Below are 20,777 nucleotides of genomic sequence, written 5' to 3'. Positions count from 1 at the left end.
AGGTAATACTTATTCTCCTAATGAAAATCTTCATTATCACTTCTTTGACCTTAAATATTTAAGATTAGCTTCTGTTCCAACCACATACACAAGTATAGTTTAGTTTAATTTGCTAACAAAATAGGATTGTTTTGAAAAGATTTACTGGCAAATAACATTATCCTAAGGGGGTGCAATGGCTCAGAGGTTAAAGAAGCTGAGCTTGTCAGTTGGATTCAAGAACTAAGTGTTGCGCAACAGGGCTCCTGCCTACCTAGCATGCAAATGTGAGTAGATCAATAGATACCACTTCAGTGGGAAGGTAACAGCATTCCGTGGGCCTTATCATATAGTCATGCTGGCCAAATGACCTCAGAAATGTCTTCAGACAGTGCTGACTCCCTTGGCTAATGAAATGAGCACCATCTACTAGAATTGGGCATGACTGGACAGAAGAAACTTTTACCTTTACCTTAAACATTATCCTGAAAGAATTGTGCATAAGTTTTTTTTTAAATTTTACATTCGTTTTCAGACTGCTACTTACTTTTACAGAATAAGCAAGGGATATGGTAACTGCCAGTGGAAGTCCTTCTGGAACAGCAACTACAAGCACAGTCACACCAATAATGAAGAACTTGACAAAATACTGAACATATATAGGTGTGCATTCAGGCAGCCATGGCTTCTTCTTGACAACAAAGTTTTCAATAGAAAAGTATAGTACTAAAATGATGACAGTGATTGCTGACATTACCAAACCTGGAAGAGACAAATATATTTTTTATTGTAAAAGTATTTTTTGTGTGATGTAACAATCATCGTTTCAAAAATAAAGTCTCTTATATATTACATCAAAATAGCACATTCCTAGTCTAAGACATACGAGTGCCCAGAACCATTTTGTTACATGAGCAACAAATAAATTAAGAGAGAGAGAGAGAGAGAGAGAGAGAGAGAGAGAGAGAGAGAGAGAGAGAGAGAGAGAGAGAGAGAGAGAGAGAGAGAGAGAGGAAGGAAGGAAGGAAGGAAGGAAGGAAGGAAGGAAGGAAGGAAGGAAGGAAGAAAGAAAGAAAGAAAGAAAGAAAGAAAGAAAGAAAGAAAGAAAGAAAGAAAGAAAGAAAGAAAGAAAGAAAGAAAGAAAGAAAAGATAAATCCAAGTAATTAACTAGCTTTTCTTTGGGACACCAGAAGACACAACTGTTTAAGGCTTTAGTATAAAATGCTATAATGCCATCAATGCTATAATGGTTTTCTCTTATTCTTGAAGGGGACTTTTTTGTGTTAAAAATGCAATGGAGAAAAGAAAGAGAAGGTTCTAGAGCAGGAGTGTCAAACTGCCAGCCCACAGGCTGAATGCGTCATGCCAAAACAACGCCTACCCCATAGCCGGCAATGGAAAAAAAAATTACGATATGTCACAACACGTCACGTGATGTTGGAAGTTTGACACCCCTGTTTTAGAGCAAGGATTTTGGGGAGGGTTATAAATAGCTATGGAACAGAAGAAAAAGGTAGGTAAGAATGGTGAATTTAGTTATGTAACTGATTTCAAATGTCAGACTTTTTAGCATTAAGGATGAAAATTGAAATAGCCATCAGAAATTTCAGTAAGGAAAATTGCTAGAAAAGAGAATGAGGAATTTCCCTTCTTTGAATTTTCTTCAATAACCTGGTATTTGTGGCACAGCTTTCAAACACAGTGAATGCTTTTTTGGTGATCCAACTCCCACATTCTTAACAATGATGAATTAGCAAATGCTGGAAAGCCACGTGACTTGTATGGAATTAGGTGAATTGCCTTCCTTCTCCTAACACTTTATATTAAATTGCCAATGGCCTGCAGCTGTACTGGCATGTGTCAATTTACTTGTACCTATTCTAATTATATCTTAGTCTCCTGAATGTATCACAAACAGGTATATTTCAAACAGTACAATATGCAGAAAGTTTAATATAGAAAGAAGATAAATGTTTTTTTTATGTATTCATTACCAGAATATTAACCTTGTTACAGCAACTTCTGTCTTTGTAGTTTAATCATAAACACATTTTTCAAAAAAGCATGTAATTAGCTTGCATATTTATATTCAAAGTGACATACAAACTGCTAAATTTAAATGAAATTAGTCATTTCAAGTTTTGACCATGAAAAGTGAAAGATGGAGGATGTTTTTAATTTGTAGAAATAAAGAGAACATTGTTAGATGTGCAAATCTAAGAGTCATTGATGTCATAACATCAGCACAAATTCAGGAATAAAAGTTTATTACAACTAGTATAGTTCAGAAATTTTAAAAATTCTTTTCCACTATACATACTTGATACAGTGTCTCATAAAAATGTATAATACCTAAATTTAAGAACACTGATATATGCAATACACAATTGAAAAAATGCAATTCTCATATCAAATGGGGTATAGATGTTTCCGCATCCACTTACCTTGCAGGCAGGCATCTCCTCACCGGCCCACTTCTTCTGTGATGTCTTCTCGAGCCAGGCCTGTGTTTCTCAGTCACAGGCCTTTCTGGGAGGCCTGTGCAGCCAAGAACTGAGCTATGGATTCAATCCATAGCTCTGTTCTACAAGACCTCTACAGCCGAGGATTGAGCTATGGATTGAATCCATAGCTCGGTACTTGGCTGCATAGGCCTTCCAGAAAGGCCTGACTGCAAAATGCAGGTCAGAAAGCAGCTGCAGAATGACGCTGATCCTTTGGACCCACAAGAAGTGGACCAGCTGGAAGGGCTGGTGGTGCCAGAGGTAAGACATCCCGCAAAAATAAGACCTGATGCCTCTTATTTTTGGGTTTTTCACTTAATATATACAATATCAATATGTATCTTACCTGCTTTGCCTATTTGGACAGCCAATTTAGTTAGCTTCCCTTGAAGGACAGATTTCTCTTTCTTAGGCATGTTGGCTTTCCTCTTGTCTTTATCATCTCCCTCTCCACCTTCAGCACTCTTGAGTGGCTGCATCTCCATTGCAGCTGCCCCATCCTGCTGTTTGGCTTAAATACAAAGCAGTATTTGGGGGGATTATACATGCCTTAGAAAAGCTAAGAACCAGGATTATAATTTTAATAGAATTATAAATAACCATTACTAATTCTTGATACTATAAAGAACTTTGGATATAAAATCTTTTGCTACTTTATCTTCAGCCTGGATGAATCTATGCATTCACTACAGACTGAGTAATCTTACGGTACATTATTAAATAAAAGCCTTGGTGGAGCAGTGGGCTAATGCCTTCTTAAGTAACACCAGCTGCCTGCAATTAGTGCAGGTTCGCATCCCACCAGGCTCAAGGTTGACTCAGCCTTCTGTCCTTCCAAGGTAGGTAAAATGAGGACCCAGATTGTTGGGGGCAATTAAGCTGACTTTGTAATAATGCCGCTTGGGGGTGGGTGTGAAAGCCCTAATAAGCAGGCATATACATAGAATGAAGGCTACTGCTAAGCTTGTAAGCCGCCCTGAGTCTTCGGAGAAGGGCGGGATATAAATGGAATTTCTTCAACAGTGCTATGGTGTTTCATGGTATACTTTGAATTCACACAATGGTTATATATAAATAATTTAATGTTTTGAGTTTATATAGTTTTTATTTTTTTATGATTCTAAACTGCCCAGAGTTATGTAAGATGAACAGCCTATAAATTTTATAAATAAATAAATAAAATTTAATATCTCAAAATACTCCCAATTTTTCTCCATGACAGTCACAACATAGACTGCATCTACGGTATATATACAAATGTTTATGAAGTCTTCCTTAAAATCTTTAAGGAAATCAACACTGAAGTACTTCACTTTATCATCAGAGAGCTGAGGTTGGAGATAAGTAATCTGATATCTACCAGATGTTCTGTTAATCTCCACTTCCCACATTTGCTCACACACTGATGGAAGTGACTCAAGAACAATTCTAGATTAGTGATAACCAAATTACTTCCTAATTCTATAATTTTACATGTATGTATTTAAGAAATTTATATTGCTGCCCATCTAAAATAATTGTGATTCTGGATGTGTACAATCAACAAACACAACAATAAAAAAACCAACAAAATCAACAAAATAATATGCTACTCAAAACTTTTCTGTTTTCTTTCATTTATATTTTCTTCTTCAGCTCAAAAAGGATATTTAGACATAATATATTAAATACATGTTTATATATCATAAATGTTGTACAGACAAATGATAAGGGAAATATTGATGTGTCACATTCTTGCTGAAAAATATTGGAAACTAAATATATGCAATCAAGTCTTTCAATGCCAGACTGTATGCATGCATGTGCATGTTTATGATTGTGTATGTGTGTGTGTGTGTGTGTGTGTTGTTTTTTGGTGTGTATTTGTGTGTATCTATATTGTATGTATAAACCAAGATTATCACAGCTGTAGGGCTAATGCTTTCACTAAGTAACATATACGGTTAAAATTATTAAAGATATGAGAGGAACAATTTTTATATTTTGATAAAACTTACTGAGTAAATAAGACTCTCACTGATATTAGCAGAAAATAAAATGTCTTGCTGACTATTCTCTTTGTTTTCATTTAATTAAGAATTGTTTCAGACATTTCAGTTGTTCAGACTAACAAAGGATATGAATTTTACTTCCAACATAAAGATTTAAACAACCACAAGCAATGGAGTTCTTTGGCACTTCTGTAATAACAAGCTACTTTTTTAACTCTTTTTTTAAAACTTCTTGCTTTAAATGAATTGCTTGTTTACACTTTCTTTTATTGTAACAATGCAAAGCATTCTCTATAAATATGCTTGATCTGGTCATTTTCATGAGATCGCACTTTTGCTATTTAGAATGTCATTTTTATGTTTTATCCACCATGCATTATTTTTTCTAATAGCAGTGATACTTACATCCCAAAACTGGCAGGGGCTTCTAAATAGCCTAATTTCCACTGATGAGATTTCCCATTCCTACCTACCTCTACACACACCTTCTGTGGAAGGAAAAACTAACCGTTTACCCCAAACAAAACTCTCAGTTCAGATCTCACTAATATTTTGCTTTCTAGAGTAATTTTAACCATCTCCCTTGATATAAAGAACATTACCTTTATTCTGGCTGTTTTCCATATTCCCATCCTGCATTTTGCCTACATGATGAAAATTGTAGCAGACAAAAAAAAAACACACCAAATAACAAACAAACAAAAAACAAAACATACAATAAACAATCAGTACACAGAAAGAGCATGAGAAGGACAAATTTTAAAAAGCAATAAAAAGTATGATCATGTTTTAAATAAAATGCAATGCCCACTGAGATATTTATATGCACACATGATCTTCCTGGACAAACATTTGCAACTAAATTAATACATTTGCTTCTCCATGAATTATTATTAACAGTCATACATATTTTAAGGCAGGATGGTTTGTGTAACTCAGCACCTAAATTAATCATTCCAAATTATCCAAGCAGGTGTTTTTTTCAACGGCAGCGGGGGGGGGGAGCAAAGGGCGACAGACCAATGAAAGTAGCATCATGACACAAACTGCCCCTTTTCCATGGCCCCATAATGTCACTTCTATCATTCTGACCAAGTACTGAGATCCTATGAGTGCCATTTTTCAAATGTTTCATAATTATGCAGAAGTTCCTATACTGATGTCTTATGGTAACCACATTTTAAAATGCTGTCTGTAAAACTTCAAATGTATCATATTACAAAGGAGCCTGTAGTGTGTTTTAAGGTCCTAGAAAAGTTTGTCATCTGCGGCTCCTTAAGTATTAGGATGAACTCAGCTAGGATTGGCATAAAGTTTAGAGAAGATTTCAATAATCTAATCTAATCTAATCTAATCACGAACAAATTTAGTGTGATGGTACCAGACTAGAGAATGGGAGATTGTGAGTTCCAGGCCCGCCTTAAACACAAAACCATCTGAGTGACCTTGGGCCAGTTATTCTGTCTCAGCCCTAGAAAGAAGGCAATAGTGAACCAATTCAGAAATCCTGTCAGGAAAATTGCAGATGCCTGTCCAGGCAGTCACCAGAAGCCAATACTGACTTGAAGGTAGAATTATAATAATCTGGTTTGTAATCAATACCAGCTTAATGATTTTAAAGTCTCTTTCTCAGCTGGAAGCATGAGACTACAACACTCATGGTGCTTAGATTTCTGACCTAGCCATAGTTCAACACTCTTAACCCGGAGCTTTAGTGTCATTTTAAAGAGATTTTTTTCCAAAAATTGAAAAAAATATAATAAGCCCAGTGGCTTTTTGTGACATCTGAAGAGTAAATGGGCTACTAAAAGCATTTCAAAGCACTAAAACTGATATTCTCTCCAGGCCCCTAAAACGAACATTTTTTTTCTGGAATATATGTAGAAGGCATATGGGGAAAAAAAAACCTTCTTTTTTTTCAACTTATAAATCCCCTTTCTTTTGAATGTATTCAGAATACAAGTGAAATGTCCAAAGCAGTCACAATAATTTCCAGGTCATGCTGCCTGGTACTCATCCATTCCTAAACACTGATATCTCCTAAGGCTGCACTTTGCAGAGAAATCCTTGGTAATTTTTTCCAGTTCAGAAAGCTCTACAAAAGTTTCAACAAATGTAGAAGAAAATTGGTGATCAAATTCTAAGTGGGAAGCTCAAAGACCATAAAGCTTTTAGTCCGCAACAAAATCTAGGCATTGCCTCAGACTAATAAAAATTAACCATTTTAAAAGTATTTTTTAAAATGGTAGAGATATTATTAAAATATATTCATGCTAAAATGATTAAAAATTATATACAATTCCAGCCTCTTTAGTTTATGCTTTTTTACAATATTTCATTGTTAGTTTGAAACCTAACATAAACAAAGATTGTTACATTGTATTTAAATATGCAAATTTAATAACTCTAGTTATTTATGACAAATCAGATGATATCATATGTTTAGTGAGATTATACATGAAAAATAATCCAAAATATTAACAATGTTTAGAAGAACAACCTTCATTAAAATTTCTGAGGAAATCAATCTTTATTGATTGATGTCAAATAACTAAAGACATTTGAAATAACAAACTTCCTGCAAAAAAAATAAAGTTCAGTCTTCAGTACAGTATTTCCCCTAGAAAAGTGTTTGATAACTTGTAAATCATCCCACACTGATTTCAGCAATTCACTGTAATTTCATTGGCATTCCTTTACAATTTTTTCCACTGGAATGAATGTATATATTTATATACAAACTCTCAAATATGTATGTTTGAGTAAGTAATTTTAGAGTATAGGTTTTTTTCCTGAATTTGTAATAAGGAATTGTAGGTAATGTTGACAACTTCAGCAAGGAATCAATCTATTATTGTAAAACTGATTTTACTGTTTAACCATTATATAATACTTTAATCAAAATGGGCAGCTATTTTATTTTATACAAACACATATACATGTACATATACATATGAATAGGCCATACCCACATTCTACAATTTGACCATTATAACTACCATATAAGTGTATGTACTGACTCCCTTATCATTCAACCCTTGCTCTGATGATGTCAACAGCTTGTTGACGAAAGCTCAGCAATAAAGAAGAATTTTTTCTTATATCCCGGAGTTCATCGTTTTTATTTTTACTGATTTCAAATATATATATATTGTATATACAATTTATTGTATATACAATTACCAAATATGATTTCATGTTCTTTCTTCAGAAAATGAAATATTATAATGTTGTCATGTGTTAAAATATTGGCATACAAAATCATTCAACATTAAATCCTTAGAATGAAGCAAAATGTCCACTAAGATTTAGTTATGTCTAACTAGAGGTAACTGATATTTAAAAAATCTTAACCTGATATTTTGCAATCTACTTTTTTATTGCATTTACACTATAATTTAAGCATCTTTTTCTCAAGCTTTTTCTCTCCACTGACACAGATGGAGCCTATTGTGAAATTCCATCATAATTTTCAAACTTATACCTTTCAATGTCTGGAAGACTGAAAGGAATCAAGCTCAGGATCAAATGGATTCACAGCCAGAGGATACAGCCTCACCATTGAACTTTGACTTCTTAAACAATCTCACTACATTCTTGAGTCAACAAATCAAGCAAGAAGTGACTAACACTCCAGACAGGTCCTCCAGAATGGAATCAGATGTAATGGCTGTCTATAATGGCTGTCTACTGCTAAGCTTGTAAGCCGCCCTGAGTCTTCGGAGAAGGGCGGGATATAAATGGAATTAAAATAAATAAATAAAATAAATATCATTCTTCAGTGGCTGGGACTACTATGGAAAGAATTTTCTACTTTTTATTTTAAAAGGAAAGAAACTTAGCCAGGATTGTGGGGGCTTCTGTCTCCTGGCTCTCTTCACTAGAGAGCTTACCTTGCCATGGTTTTTCACTGCCAACCTGTCACAATTGACTTCCCTTGAAAGCTTCAAGAAACTATAGAATGAGAAAAGAATGTCTACAAGCCACAGATTTTTGTGCTTGCATAATTTACAGCTAACTCTACAGATCGCTTTGATGGATATGACATCTTTCAATTCCACATTATCTATTACAAGACTTAAATATGTCAAAATATATGTGTGTTTAGATCTCAGACTTTATTATACAATAATAATTTGGAAATTTCAACACAGCCAGAATGTTACACTGTAGCTTCTTATCTAATAAAAATATTATTTAATTCTGAAATACTGTAATTCCAACTCTGAATGTGATTTTCATGAACACTGTTTTCCATTTCAGTGGATTCTTCCTGTTGAAGCCATGCCAATGCATAAGAAAGAGGCGCTCTCTCTCGCTCTCTCCCCCGCCACACACACACACACACAAACAATATGCTTCCAGTTCCTTTCTTGTCAAGTCAGTCTATCGCTATGTAGTTCCATGATCATCATCATGTTGCTTATTATCATGCCTCTAATTTGCCTCTTGCCTTTGTCTTGTATTTCATCAATAAAACCCAGTTTCTGGATCAAATATCACTAAATGATCTTAGCATCCCTCAATAGTGAACAGTGATGGGATAACAGTTTAGCAACAGTTGAAGGAATACAGTTTTAAATTCCTAGTTTATTTTGGTTCATTCAAATAATCAAGTGCATGCCTTTTAAAAACAAAACAATAATAAAACAACAATTCCCTATCCAAATTATGCTATCCACTTAGGATAGAGAACTTTTACATTTGTACATGTATCAGGAGCTAACACATGCAGGTCTTCATCAGAAAGCAAGATCTCTGCATGTCATAAATGCAGATGATTTAAGAAACCCCAACTGCTCTTAAGAGTTTCATGTTATGACAACTTAATGAGAACAGCTTTTAAATTAATGTCAGGGTCTGAAGTTTTCCATAACTTTTAACTGAGAAGACAATCAACAAAACAAAAAAGGTAGCTGATGTGAAGCATGCATTAAGGGGGAAAAATGTGAGACCTTTAAATTAGATTTTTATTAAATGCTGTAATTTCATTTTACATCTAGGGTATTTTTTCTAGTCAATATCCCAGTTTTGAAAAGATACCATACAAAATTAATAAGATTCAACAAGGTGAAATGTAGGAGTCTGGCATGCTTAAAATCCCTTTTCACTAGGAAACAAAGAACCTCATAAACTAAAAAATGTTTAGATTTGCTTTTCTCAAATAATATCTCCTCTCAGCACAGACACATTTTTAGCCCATGTAAACTGCTTCTGAAGCAGCTGGAAGTTATAAAGGAATTTTGATACAGTTAAACAATTGTTTTAAAGACAAAAGTAAAAGACTTGGCCACATGCAAGTTAATATGAATGAACACAAGTCTTAATAAACTTTTCAGCATAGCATTTTGCAAAAATCTTACACATGATCCACAAGAAAATACTGTACATGGTCAACAAACAAGACCAATGGAACAATATTCTAGAACTTTGATTCATGCATGAGAACTTCCCAACATAATCCATATACATGTAAAAATATTATGAGGATAGATTTTTAATATAAAAAATGCTACAGAATCCTTTCTCTGCAAAAATCATTAGTTGCTACACTAATACTTGTTATTAACCATTGTAGTATTAAAGAGAATTAAACACTAGTATTTAAAAATAGTAATTACTTGTCATGGTTGTGAAAGTTGGACCATAAGAAAGGCTGAGCGCCAAAGAATTGAAGCCTTTGAACTATGGTGCTGGAGAAGACTCCTGCAAGTCCTTTGGACTGCAAGGCGATGAAACCGGTCAGTCCTAGAGGAGATCAACCCTGACTGCTCTTTAGAAGGCCAGATCCTGAAGTTGAAACTCAAATACTTTGTCCACCTAATGAGAAGGAAGGACTCACTGGAGAAGAGCCTAATGCTGGGGAAAGTCGAGGGCAAGAGAAGAAAAGGATGACAGAGAATGAGGTGGCTGGATGGAGTCACTGAAGCAGTAGGCATGAGCCTAAATGGACTCCAGAAGATAGTAGAGGACAGGAAGGCCTGGAGGAACATTGTCCATGGGGTCGCTATGGGTCGGACATGACTTGTCAATATGCAACTCCATAATGCTGCTTTTGTCATTCTGACTAAAGCCCTGAGATCCTGTGGATGCCATTTTTCAAATGTTTCATGGTTACGCAGAACTTCATATCCCTACTAAGTTATGGCACATCCTCCTGAACAGCTGGATGCACATATTTTAATATAGAATATTGCAAAGAAATCTGCAATGTGTTTTAAACTACACACATTTCATTCTTCTGCTGCTCCATAATCCAAGGAAGAATTAGGATGAACTCATCTAAGGTTTAATTGAAATTCATAGAAGAACTAAAATAGGCAGAGCTTGTCTCAAAATATGCACTTATCACAATAGCATTTCCTCACATTTCTTCCATTTGCTATAATACAATTAATGTAATACAACACAAAACAACATAACGCAATATAAATGAAAATCAAGCACCAGGCTAGAAATCAGAGAGTTTCTAGTCCTGTCATAGGCACAAAACCACATGGATGACCTTCGGCCAGTCAATCACAGGAAGAAGGCAAGGATAAGCTATTTCTGAAATCTTGTCAAGAAAACTGCAACTAGTCCAGGCAGTCACCATGAGTAAAAGCACTGACTTGAAGAATAAACTTTAAAATTAATAAGATTAATCAACTTTATGTAATAGCTACACTTCTGGCTGCTTATCACCCAGGGTTTTTTTGTGTGTTTTTTGTTTTGTTTTGTTTGTTTTGCTCATGAATCCATATGATTGCTTTTTATATATTCTGGAATACACATGTTGTTTAACTATGAAGGATAGAATCTATTTTATAGGATAGAAAGTTACACTATCCAGTAGCAAACTATGTGTTTTGAGAGTCTAATTTGTCCTAGCTGTAGATGTGATTATAGAATTTAACTTACTTGACTTTAAATAATAAAAAATAATCTGGTTTTATTTTTGTAATCTTTGCAATGCTTCAGCATTTGTGATCTGCCAAGCCATAGCTACCAGCTGAGGACACACAGGAAGCTCCTGTTTGTTCTCCTTTTCAGAGCTGATGGGAACTGCTATTCCCTTTGTCCTGTATCAATGGATATAATCTGATATTAGCATTACCTAAGCAGATAGCATTCAACTTACCATCTATATCTCATGACTAAATTGAAACTAATGCCTTGAATGTCTTCCTTTTTGTTTTGTTTTGTTTTGTTTTTGAGGCAGAGGAAAAGAAAAATACAGGATCTATATTTACTCACAATTTTTCCCCCTATTTGTTGCCACTGGTAAGATCTAGTTAGATCCAAATCCGGTTTATGAATCTATGCTTCTATTATTAATGGTATCAGCAATAATGTTGATGCCAAAGAATAAAATTAATATAACAAAAAAAATTCAACAATATACAAATATTTCATCTAAATCTCAGATTAAAATTCCCCATCCACCCTTAAATTTATTTCCTTATATGGAATTTATAATATGAACATGCTAAGAAATGGAGTCAAGAAGTTGGTCAAAGACACATTCCACATTTCAAAACTGAAGATATTTTTGTTCAAAGGAGGAAAAATGCATGAAATCACATTCAAGACACATGGATAGTTCATAAAAAAATATGTTATTCTAAAAATATGTTACTCTAGCATCATAATCTATGGAAAATACTTAACTTGGTGCTGAGAAAAATTGGTGGAACAATACAATGAAGTGCATTAATGTTAGTAGTTGTGTTTAATCCAAATTCATGACCCCAAGAAAATTGTTTTCCCAAAGCTAGACTAAGACCATGAATGCTTATGAGAGTGCCACTTTGGAAAAATAGAATGAGAAACAAAATAGACAATCATGCCATCTTTCAAGTATGGATTGGGAAGCATGGAAACAACAGTTTGATGTTGAAAACCTTTGCAAGGAGAAAACTGATTTGAAATATACTTGAAGATGGTCTTTAAAATCTGATTCAACAGTAAAAGTCCTTAATTCCTACTTGAGTCTGATTTGAAAAGATCCCTAGATTCCTACTTGTTCTGGTCCCAGTGTTACCTGAGTGAGAAAAACCAATTTGGCTGGCTGTAAAGTGGTTGGCTGTGTGGCATCTCTTATAAGCTGCAATACAATAGGAGCTCTCACCCAGTAACCCCATGCACATCCCACATCTGTGCAGTTCAGGAGAGAAAGAGGGAAGCTGATAAGAGTTGAGAGAAATTGTTCAAATAAAAACAATCCCAGTGTTCTTAACGTACCATTGACTAAGCTGGTATTTGCATTATCAGTGGCAATTGCACTTGCTGCCCCATCTGTAGTTGAAGGAGGATGGAAGGAGGAATGGGAAGAATCTACTGAGTAATAATGAATAAAAGAAAAAAGAAAAATAATAATAATATGAACAAATTCACATGACAGAAACATTTATGGACTAATGTGGCTTTATTTTTTTCCAAAACATAGTTGTTTTAAAGTAAGCAACATAATGTCTAGAAATGAATGCTATTACAAGAATGTTACAGAAGTGAAGAACAAAAACTCATACATGGAATATTATATATAAAAGGAAATGTGAAAGACATTTAACAGGGTTAACAAACTTTAACAAAGTTGGTGAAAAACTGATTTTACATAGTACTTCTAATGCCTTTGTTCCACTATGCAGACATTCTTATGTTACTTTAAAAAAAACTGAAGGAAAAAATAGTTTAAAAGTTTCTGCATTCACGATAACCATCTATCCATAAATGATATTTCAAATTATACTAAAATGTCACAATATCCATAATTAATATACTTAATCCATTTGAAAATACCCTATTTAAAAGTCTTGATTTATTAATAGCTAATAGGGAACCATTTTCAGTGCTAAACCTGATATTTGATGTTTGATGTTCCCTTTATAGTTTTGTTTCAGAAAAAATAACTTCATTATAATATTGTTTGATGTTTACAGGAATTGATGACAGGAGATAAAATCACAAGCTAAAAATTGTCAGCAGTTTTCTTTACAAAAAGGGGAACAGGACAAGCAAGAAGTTCTTACACCACAAAAAAGCATGAAAGTTTCCTAGTGATTTTGTACTGATTGAAGTGAAGCTGTACTGAAACGGGAGTTAATTATCCATCATGAAAATCTTCTCTGAAGTAGTCTCTTCTGCTGTTATCTATGTTTTATTTGTTTTCTATTATGGCTGATCTTTTCAAACATACTCTACTGAGAAATGCAAATGCTAAGGGAATTTTTTTTTGTTTTCTGTATTTATTTTTAGTTTCCTTTTAATGTCATGCAAACAATATCTAGACCAGCATCTGATTTAACTGATAAGAGATTCAGTCCTTCGTTTATCTATTCCAGTTCTAAATATTTAAGATTAAGAATGTATGCTGGAATCCCTACCAACATTAATTTTTATTAACTTCCAAAATAAGCACATCCTTTCGTTGTCTTGGGCTGCACATTTTAAAGCCTATTTTTAATCACTGACAGACAGTAGGAGACATAGTGATATTATCAGAACACTGAGCCCAGGGTTTTCAAACATTTATGGATTTTAACTTTGTTTTAAAACAAAATTAAAATAAGTGCATCGTGTCTATTAACTGTTTTAACATATTTATTTTAATGCCTAATTTTTATATATGAATTACAGGCATGCTGTCTTCTGCTTTTTAAAAGGACAAATTGCCTGCCCATAATTCTAAAACCTAAACTGTTGAGCTGAGGTTCCTGCCCGTAGTCCAGTAGGAATATTTTGGGAAAAATCTGTGTGAACACAGATAATAGTCCATCTTGGGATAGAATATTGTGGATACTCAGATTTGCAGTTTGACTAAATGCCAGCCAAACTGCTTCCATTTTTGGATTTACTGTTATCAGTGACTGATAAATTTCAGCTAGACCAATGATTCAGACATCATTTAGGAAATGCAAATGATGTCTAAATGAAATTTCACAATACACTTGGGATCATTAAAGAAGTGCTTTTACTCTTTAGATTATTATGTTATTGAATCTTCTGAAGGCCAGATGTGGCAACAACCAAAAGCATATATGGAAGCCTTCTGGGGTTTCATGTCTACATGTCTTGAAACAATTGTATTTTTTGGTACAGAAGTCAATAAGCACAACAGTGCCATCTACTTAGGAACAATAGGAGGAAACAGGCTTGGGAAGTAGGTTATTGTACATCATGGCAAGCAGGATATTGTACGTGACAGGTATGTGGTCTGATCATCATTACTTTCTAAAGCAGCCTATTTATTCCATTATAATTGTTTTGCCAGATAAGGTTGGTGGTCATGGCAGATAAAGTTTATACTCCTGCTTTAAGGAAGCTTCTAAGTACCTAAGCATGCATTTTATCTCTCCAAATTCCAGGCAGTTCATCTTTCTATTAGTTTTGCTGTGCTACAAAACTTGTACATGTAAGAAAATGTAAATGAAAGTTTAAAAGTGGCAAATTCATATTTTAAGCTGATTTTTCCAAAGATTTGCCATACAGCCAGAAAACAATTGATAAAATGGGGATAAAAAGAAGTACAAATTTGTTGTTTATTTTCATTCAAATTAAATAGTGAAAGAATTTTTCTGAACTACAATATTTCATTCAAGTCTTTTTTTTCCTCTCCAGCCATTGAGATAAGAGTCCCATTAAAAGCCTAATTTTTCTCCTATGGCACAGTATGTTTCTTGTTCTCTCTGGAAGCTGATGTCCATCTTCCTGTATCATATTTGCATGATGATTTTTGGAAAATGTTAATGAGGAAGAAAGACATACACTACAGGAAATTGAAACACAAGCACAGACTTTTGGAAAACTTCAAGCATACATACAATGAATGTATAATGTTCTTAAGAGAACAGGAACATAAACTAATGAGCAGGTGTATCAACTCCCATTTTCACAACTTCGTGCTGGAAGGATACCAATGTCCTATTTAAAGAAATAATGTGTGGACCAAAGTACTTGCAGGACAACAGCTATTGGAGGCCTCCTTGAATGAAACTGCAGTGATTCGTGGCAATGAATGTTAAAAACTTGTTAAATGTTTTATTTGACATGTAATAATGTCTTATGAAACCTATATGAACTATGTGAATTCTAGTTTTTACTTCTTCTTCAGCTGACAGAATAACCTGGCAAGTTATTATTTAAAATAGGACAAGGGAGAACTATGCTTAAAAGATAATAGTTTGTGAAAAATAAACAGGATCTTCCCATAGCAAAACAGGCATAAACTGCAGATATTGGCAAACTAAGGCAAATGAGATTGCTTTGTTCTTTATATAGTTCTATTTTTATCTATTTATATTTAAAATGCCTAAACAGTAGGTCTTAGTCACTCACCCATACTTTCTGAGAAAATTACTTTCCAACTCATGCTAGTGTTGTATCCTGACATTATTCTCAGCAAGAAATGATAAAACTGATAACAATTTTATGACTTTCTGTTTTGTGGAAACTGTTCTTCACTAGTGTTTATTCTCAGTTAAGAAAGTCTGGAATATGTTGTCTTAAGTTCAAACAAAATTAGTAACAAATTATTGGTGAAATCTGGCCACTGCTTACAGTAGTATAGAACACAGTTAGGTCTGAAGAGAAGCATTTTTCGCCCACTTGTCACCACAGAATTTGGATATCTATTATTTTTCATATATAATTTTATTATATATATTTTAAATGTTTAAATATTTATAAATTGCCATAGATGTATATATAGTGTACTATAAATGTTGCTTTTAAAATAATTTTATCCTTCTTTATGTGTAAGGAAGCTACTCTATTTCCTTGGGAAAAAGGAATCTCAAAAGTGTTTCTGAACAGAAATATTAGAGCTGAGATTCAATGTGAAATAGTGAACAAAAATATATGTTTATAGATGATATAACCATAGGGTCACTATAGTTCAAGTGTATTTAAGTGTCTGTGATAGGCACAGAATAGACTTTTATGAAAGAAGAATGAGTTTCTCAATAGTATAGTTATTAATCAACTAGTGATACATGAATTGATAAAGAGGAAAAATATTTAAATGAGAAATTCACCGGATATTTGTAAAGATCATTTGCCAAATCTCAAAGAGTAGTGTAAATTACTATTTTATTCAAAACTTACAGTAGTTTAAAAAGACTGGGAAGAAAAATAATAATAATCCCAGAAGAAAGCAATGGTGAACTCCTTTAATATTGTTGCCAAGGAAACGGCATGGTTGTGTCCACATAGTCAACTGAGGGACAGCTTTATTTTTAGGGTAAAAAGATCTTCTGGGCTGAAGATTAAAGTGATTGTCGCATAACTTCCCATGGAACAGAATCAGCTTTTTTTCCAAGAAACATTCCATGTGGGAAACATTCTTAGCTTGTCTGTAGATATTTTATTATGTCTAAATTTTCATTTCCATGGATAGATTTTCCATTCATAGAAATAGAGTCACGCAATCATTTATCCATGAAGGGATTCTTCTTTTCATGGAACTGAATATTTGGATCAAACTCTGTTTTTGCAAACTTAAACTAATTCATATTAGCTATGAAACACATAAGTCAGGCAGGATTCTTAATCTCTATGCTCCTGGCATAAAAATCATGAGCAATAAAACATGATAAAACTTTAAATAAGTATGGTTTTAAATTAAAATGTTAAATATACTTCAATTTATGTTTCATATTTTGATATTACAATTCAATTTCTCCAGATGAAAGAATTATTATAGTTATAATTTATTTTTAATTGAAGCAATGAACTTATCATTCTTTGTACAACTTCAATTTATAATGAATTTGGGATATATTGATACAGAATGACTCTTGCAAAGAAGTATAGGTAATTTAAGATCACATTTCGTCCTCGCATTTTAAACCATCCATACTAAGTATTCAAAATAGCCAGTGCGCACACAGTTCAAGCAGCTCACAGCCCTTATAAATCAGGACTGAATTCACTGGACTAAATTATACTAACATAAATTCAAGTATTCCTATATAATAAATTTGAATATCAAGCCTATGTTATAAATACAGACATTATTTGAAAATATTTTAGGTGAATTTGTACCTTTTTTATCTTTTTTCTCCTCTTCCTCTCCTCCAGCACCTAGCAGAGTAAAGATGATTCCTGTTTGAGAATTAACTCCCACTGCAGTAACCACCATTCTTCCTGAGCCTTCCATGACATGGGTACCTAAAGATATTTAAAACATGGATTTTAGTCGGAAACGACTAGCACGCATGTGCGGGGGAACCTTTACCTTTTTTTTACATTAAAGCTATTTGCTGATGATAAAGATTCAGTGGTGTGTCTGGTACTCTCCAAGTTTGGTTGTTTTCTTGTAGACATTTCATTCCCAAATTAGGTAAAATCACCAGTGCTACTAATCAGAATCAGAATAGAGCTGGAAGGGACCTTGGAGGTCTTCTAGTCCAGCTCCCTGCTCAAGCAGGAGTCCCTATGTCATTTCAGACAAGTGGTTGTCCAGTCTCTTCTTAAAAACTCAAGTGATGAAGCACCCACAACATCTGAAGGCAAGCTGTTCCACTGGTTAATTATCCTCACTGTTAGGAAGTTTCTCCTTAATTCCAGGTTGCTTCTCTCTTTGGTCGGTTTCAATCTGTTGTTTCTTGTCTTTTGCCTTCTGGTGCTTTGGAAAATAAGTTGACCCCTCCTCCTTGTGACAGCCTCTCAAATACTACCTTGGTACAAGTTTGGTAATGAAACATATGCAAGAAAACAACCAAGAGACCAATAGGAACCTGCAGTTTAATCCTGAGCTACAGATATTTTCTTGTATTGATAAAGTTACTGTTAGACATGCTGAACTGTGGTCTACATTCCACTTCTGAGAACAAAAGACACAGCTAACACACAGGTAACATCTCACAGAAAATATCGAGTATCTTTGCTAATTGCATTTTAATAATGAGACTAATGATGACACAATTGCTATATGAAATTAAGTATTAAACTCATAAGGAATTTCTACTATGCAAGCCTTGTTCATTTTTAGTTGAGTAAAAGGCAACATGACAGAATTACAAATGAAATTTGTAAGGTTTTCCTTAGATACTAAAACTTAGAGTCATTCAACATAAAGGAATGGGAGAATTTCTTCTCACAGCACATATGGAATTCACAACCAGACGTATTACAGTTCAGCACTCTAGACACATTCATGGAGGATACTGCTACCAATAGTTTCTGGACATCCTAAAAATATTTCCTTCCAGGATAAGGAAAACACACTTTTGAAGAAAAACTGCACACTGCAATGAGAGAGGACCATTAAACTCATACTTGCTTATAGGCTTCCCTTGGTGAACTTGTTGGTTATTGTATGAACAGAATGCAAAAGTGGATAGGTCATTGATCTGAATTAATTTTTGTCTCTTGTTATTCAATTATGTTATTTTCATATACTGCTTTGGAATAAAGCCTTAAGTACTCATATTGGTGTAATAATTACTTCCAAATCCAGAAGTACCTGTCACCGAACTCCTCTGGGCTGGATCTAGAACAATGTACTGCTTTCTACTGAACACACAAAACCAAGTGTGTTGGAGGAAATGGTGCTAATAAAATCTTTCCATATTTGCAGGTAAGCAGAAAGCCAACCCAGGAGCACCAGAATGCTGTACTGACTGAGCAGGAATAAAGACAAAAAATTCATTTCTCATAAGCAGATTAGTCACAGCCGAGTGTGTGGGAAAAGATCACCAACTGTGATCCATTTCCTGACATTGCCAAGCAAAGCCCCAACAATTTTGGAACTGCTGATTAAGAATGCCCTGGTCAATCTGAAGATAAGACCAAAGACTTATCTTTGATTCTGAGTTAATTTCAAAGGGGCTGACATGAAGGAATTTTTAGTTTCTGCTTATTGTATACCAATTATTAACTTTCACATAAGCACAAGCAGTGGAATTTTTTATTCTCCATTCTATAGTAAAAATCCAGGGCTAATCCACCCAAGCAATTCCTGATTCTATCCAGTGACAAATACACACTGGGATATAAAGCTAGTAGACAAATAAATACCAATTTCTGCATATTTTATTTAAATGAGTCCAAAAAAGAATAGAAAAGCATTATTTTTAGAATTAACTTGCTAGAATAAGAATTAGTGTAGAAAAGTATTTATGGAGGAAAGAACAAAACATTTTTACAATACAAAGCAGTTTCCTGCTTTATATATACATAGTAAGAGAAAACAAACTCATAACCAACACAGTGAAATTGCTACATAAATTAAACCAATCATGCCTAGAAGTGAGGACAAATGTAAGCAAGTGTTATCTTAAGTGTTCAGTGAATCCAAAATATTTCCTAGGTTTGAAGCCTGCTCTAATGCTTCTGTTTAGCAAGAATCCAATACTGGAGCACTTTCTGCTGAAGAATCAAATGTGAATTTTAGTTGCTTTTTCTCCAGGCAGTGACTGACCTGATTCCTTAATATAGCTGCATTTTTATTCATTTTAAAAAGAAAATTAACAAAGCATGATGTCCACCAGTGCCTTCTTTACTCCTGAACAAACACAGGTTTCTTTTTTCTTAAGTTTTTCTGATTCTTTGTATTTAGATGCAGAAAGCTAGAGAGATAGATAAACTAAGGTAAAACATCATTATGATATTTCTCACGCAACAAATCAAAATTTGTCTGATAATTCATGTTTTGGAGCATTCTTCTTCTTTCGTGTAAAACAGTCCTGAGAAGGAGTAAATTGCAAGGAAGAAGCAGAATATTTTCACTCTAAGAGAAGTTCCTTTTTGCCATCCAAGAATATGTAATATCCATTTTGCAACAGAACTATTGCCTATTTTTCACGTCTATCACAAATTTTCATGTGTCCTTGGCAAAATGCTTTTCTCTTATATTGGGAATAACAGCAATAAATGGCATTCTTATAATCCCATAAGAGGATAGATGCTATTTGGAACTACAGGCACCATTGGTATTGAAAAGACTCACGAGATCCATGAACTCACGTATCATTTTCACTTACTTGCTTACACATTCCACTTTTGCAAATGTGAAAGCAGTATCCAGAAAGAAGTTAGGACAGATATTATACTGAGGTCTACTACAGTGTGTTGTGACTGATTAAATGTAGGGTTTCTGGGCTTGGACTTATGTCTCCTGCTGTGCTTTCTGCACTGTGCTTTGAGCTTTCATGAAGAAAGCTTGCACTGACTGCTTAGTTTGCCATCCTGGAAAATACAAGGGCAAATTTATACGTACACTTTGGTTAACATAAGCAATTTGGCTTCTTACATGTCTGGATGATGCACGTATATCATAGCATCATTAACATATAATCTACACAACATCTTTGCAACATC

At 34.0% G+C, this 20,777-nt stretch overlaps 1 protein-coding gene across 7 annotated transcripts in view; it reads right to left on the bottom strand.

Moving 5' to 3' along the window:
- Window positions 1–20,777, bottom strand: part of ATP2B2 (ATPase plasma membrane Ca2+ transporting 2) — a gene marked incomplete at both ends in the record, with an annotated part of 149,395 nt that overhangs the window by 68,868 nt on the left and 59,750 nt on the right. The window contains 5 exons of one of the 7 annotated variants that reach the window (XM_081316839.1): window positions 527–741; window positions 2,831–2,995; window positions 5,078–5,119; window positions 12,699–12,794; window positions 17,499–17,624. In XM_081316839.1, the coding sequence (XP_081172965.1) occupies window positions 527–741; window positions 2,831–2,995; window positions 5,078–5,119; window positions 12,699–12,794; window positions 17,499–17,624 (644 nt within the window). Of the gene's footprint in view, window positions 1–526; window positions 742–2,830; window positions 2,996–5,077; window positions 5,120–12,698; window positions 12,795–17,462; window positions 17,625–20,777 lie in introns of all 7 variants that reach the window. The other 6 variants (XM_081316840.1, XM_081316841.1, XM_081316842.1 and 3 more) reach the window with 6 other exon arrangements.

The sequence above is a fragment of the Vipera berus genome, assembly GCF_964194415.1.
Source record: "Vipera berus genome assembly, chromosome: 2".
NCBI lineage: Eukaryota > Metazoa > Chordata > Lepidosauria > Squamata > Viperidae > Vipera > Vipera berus.
This window is presented reverse-complemented; position numbering and strand designations above follow the sequence as displayed.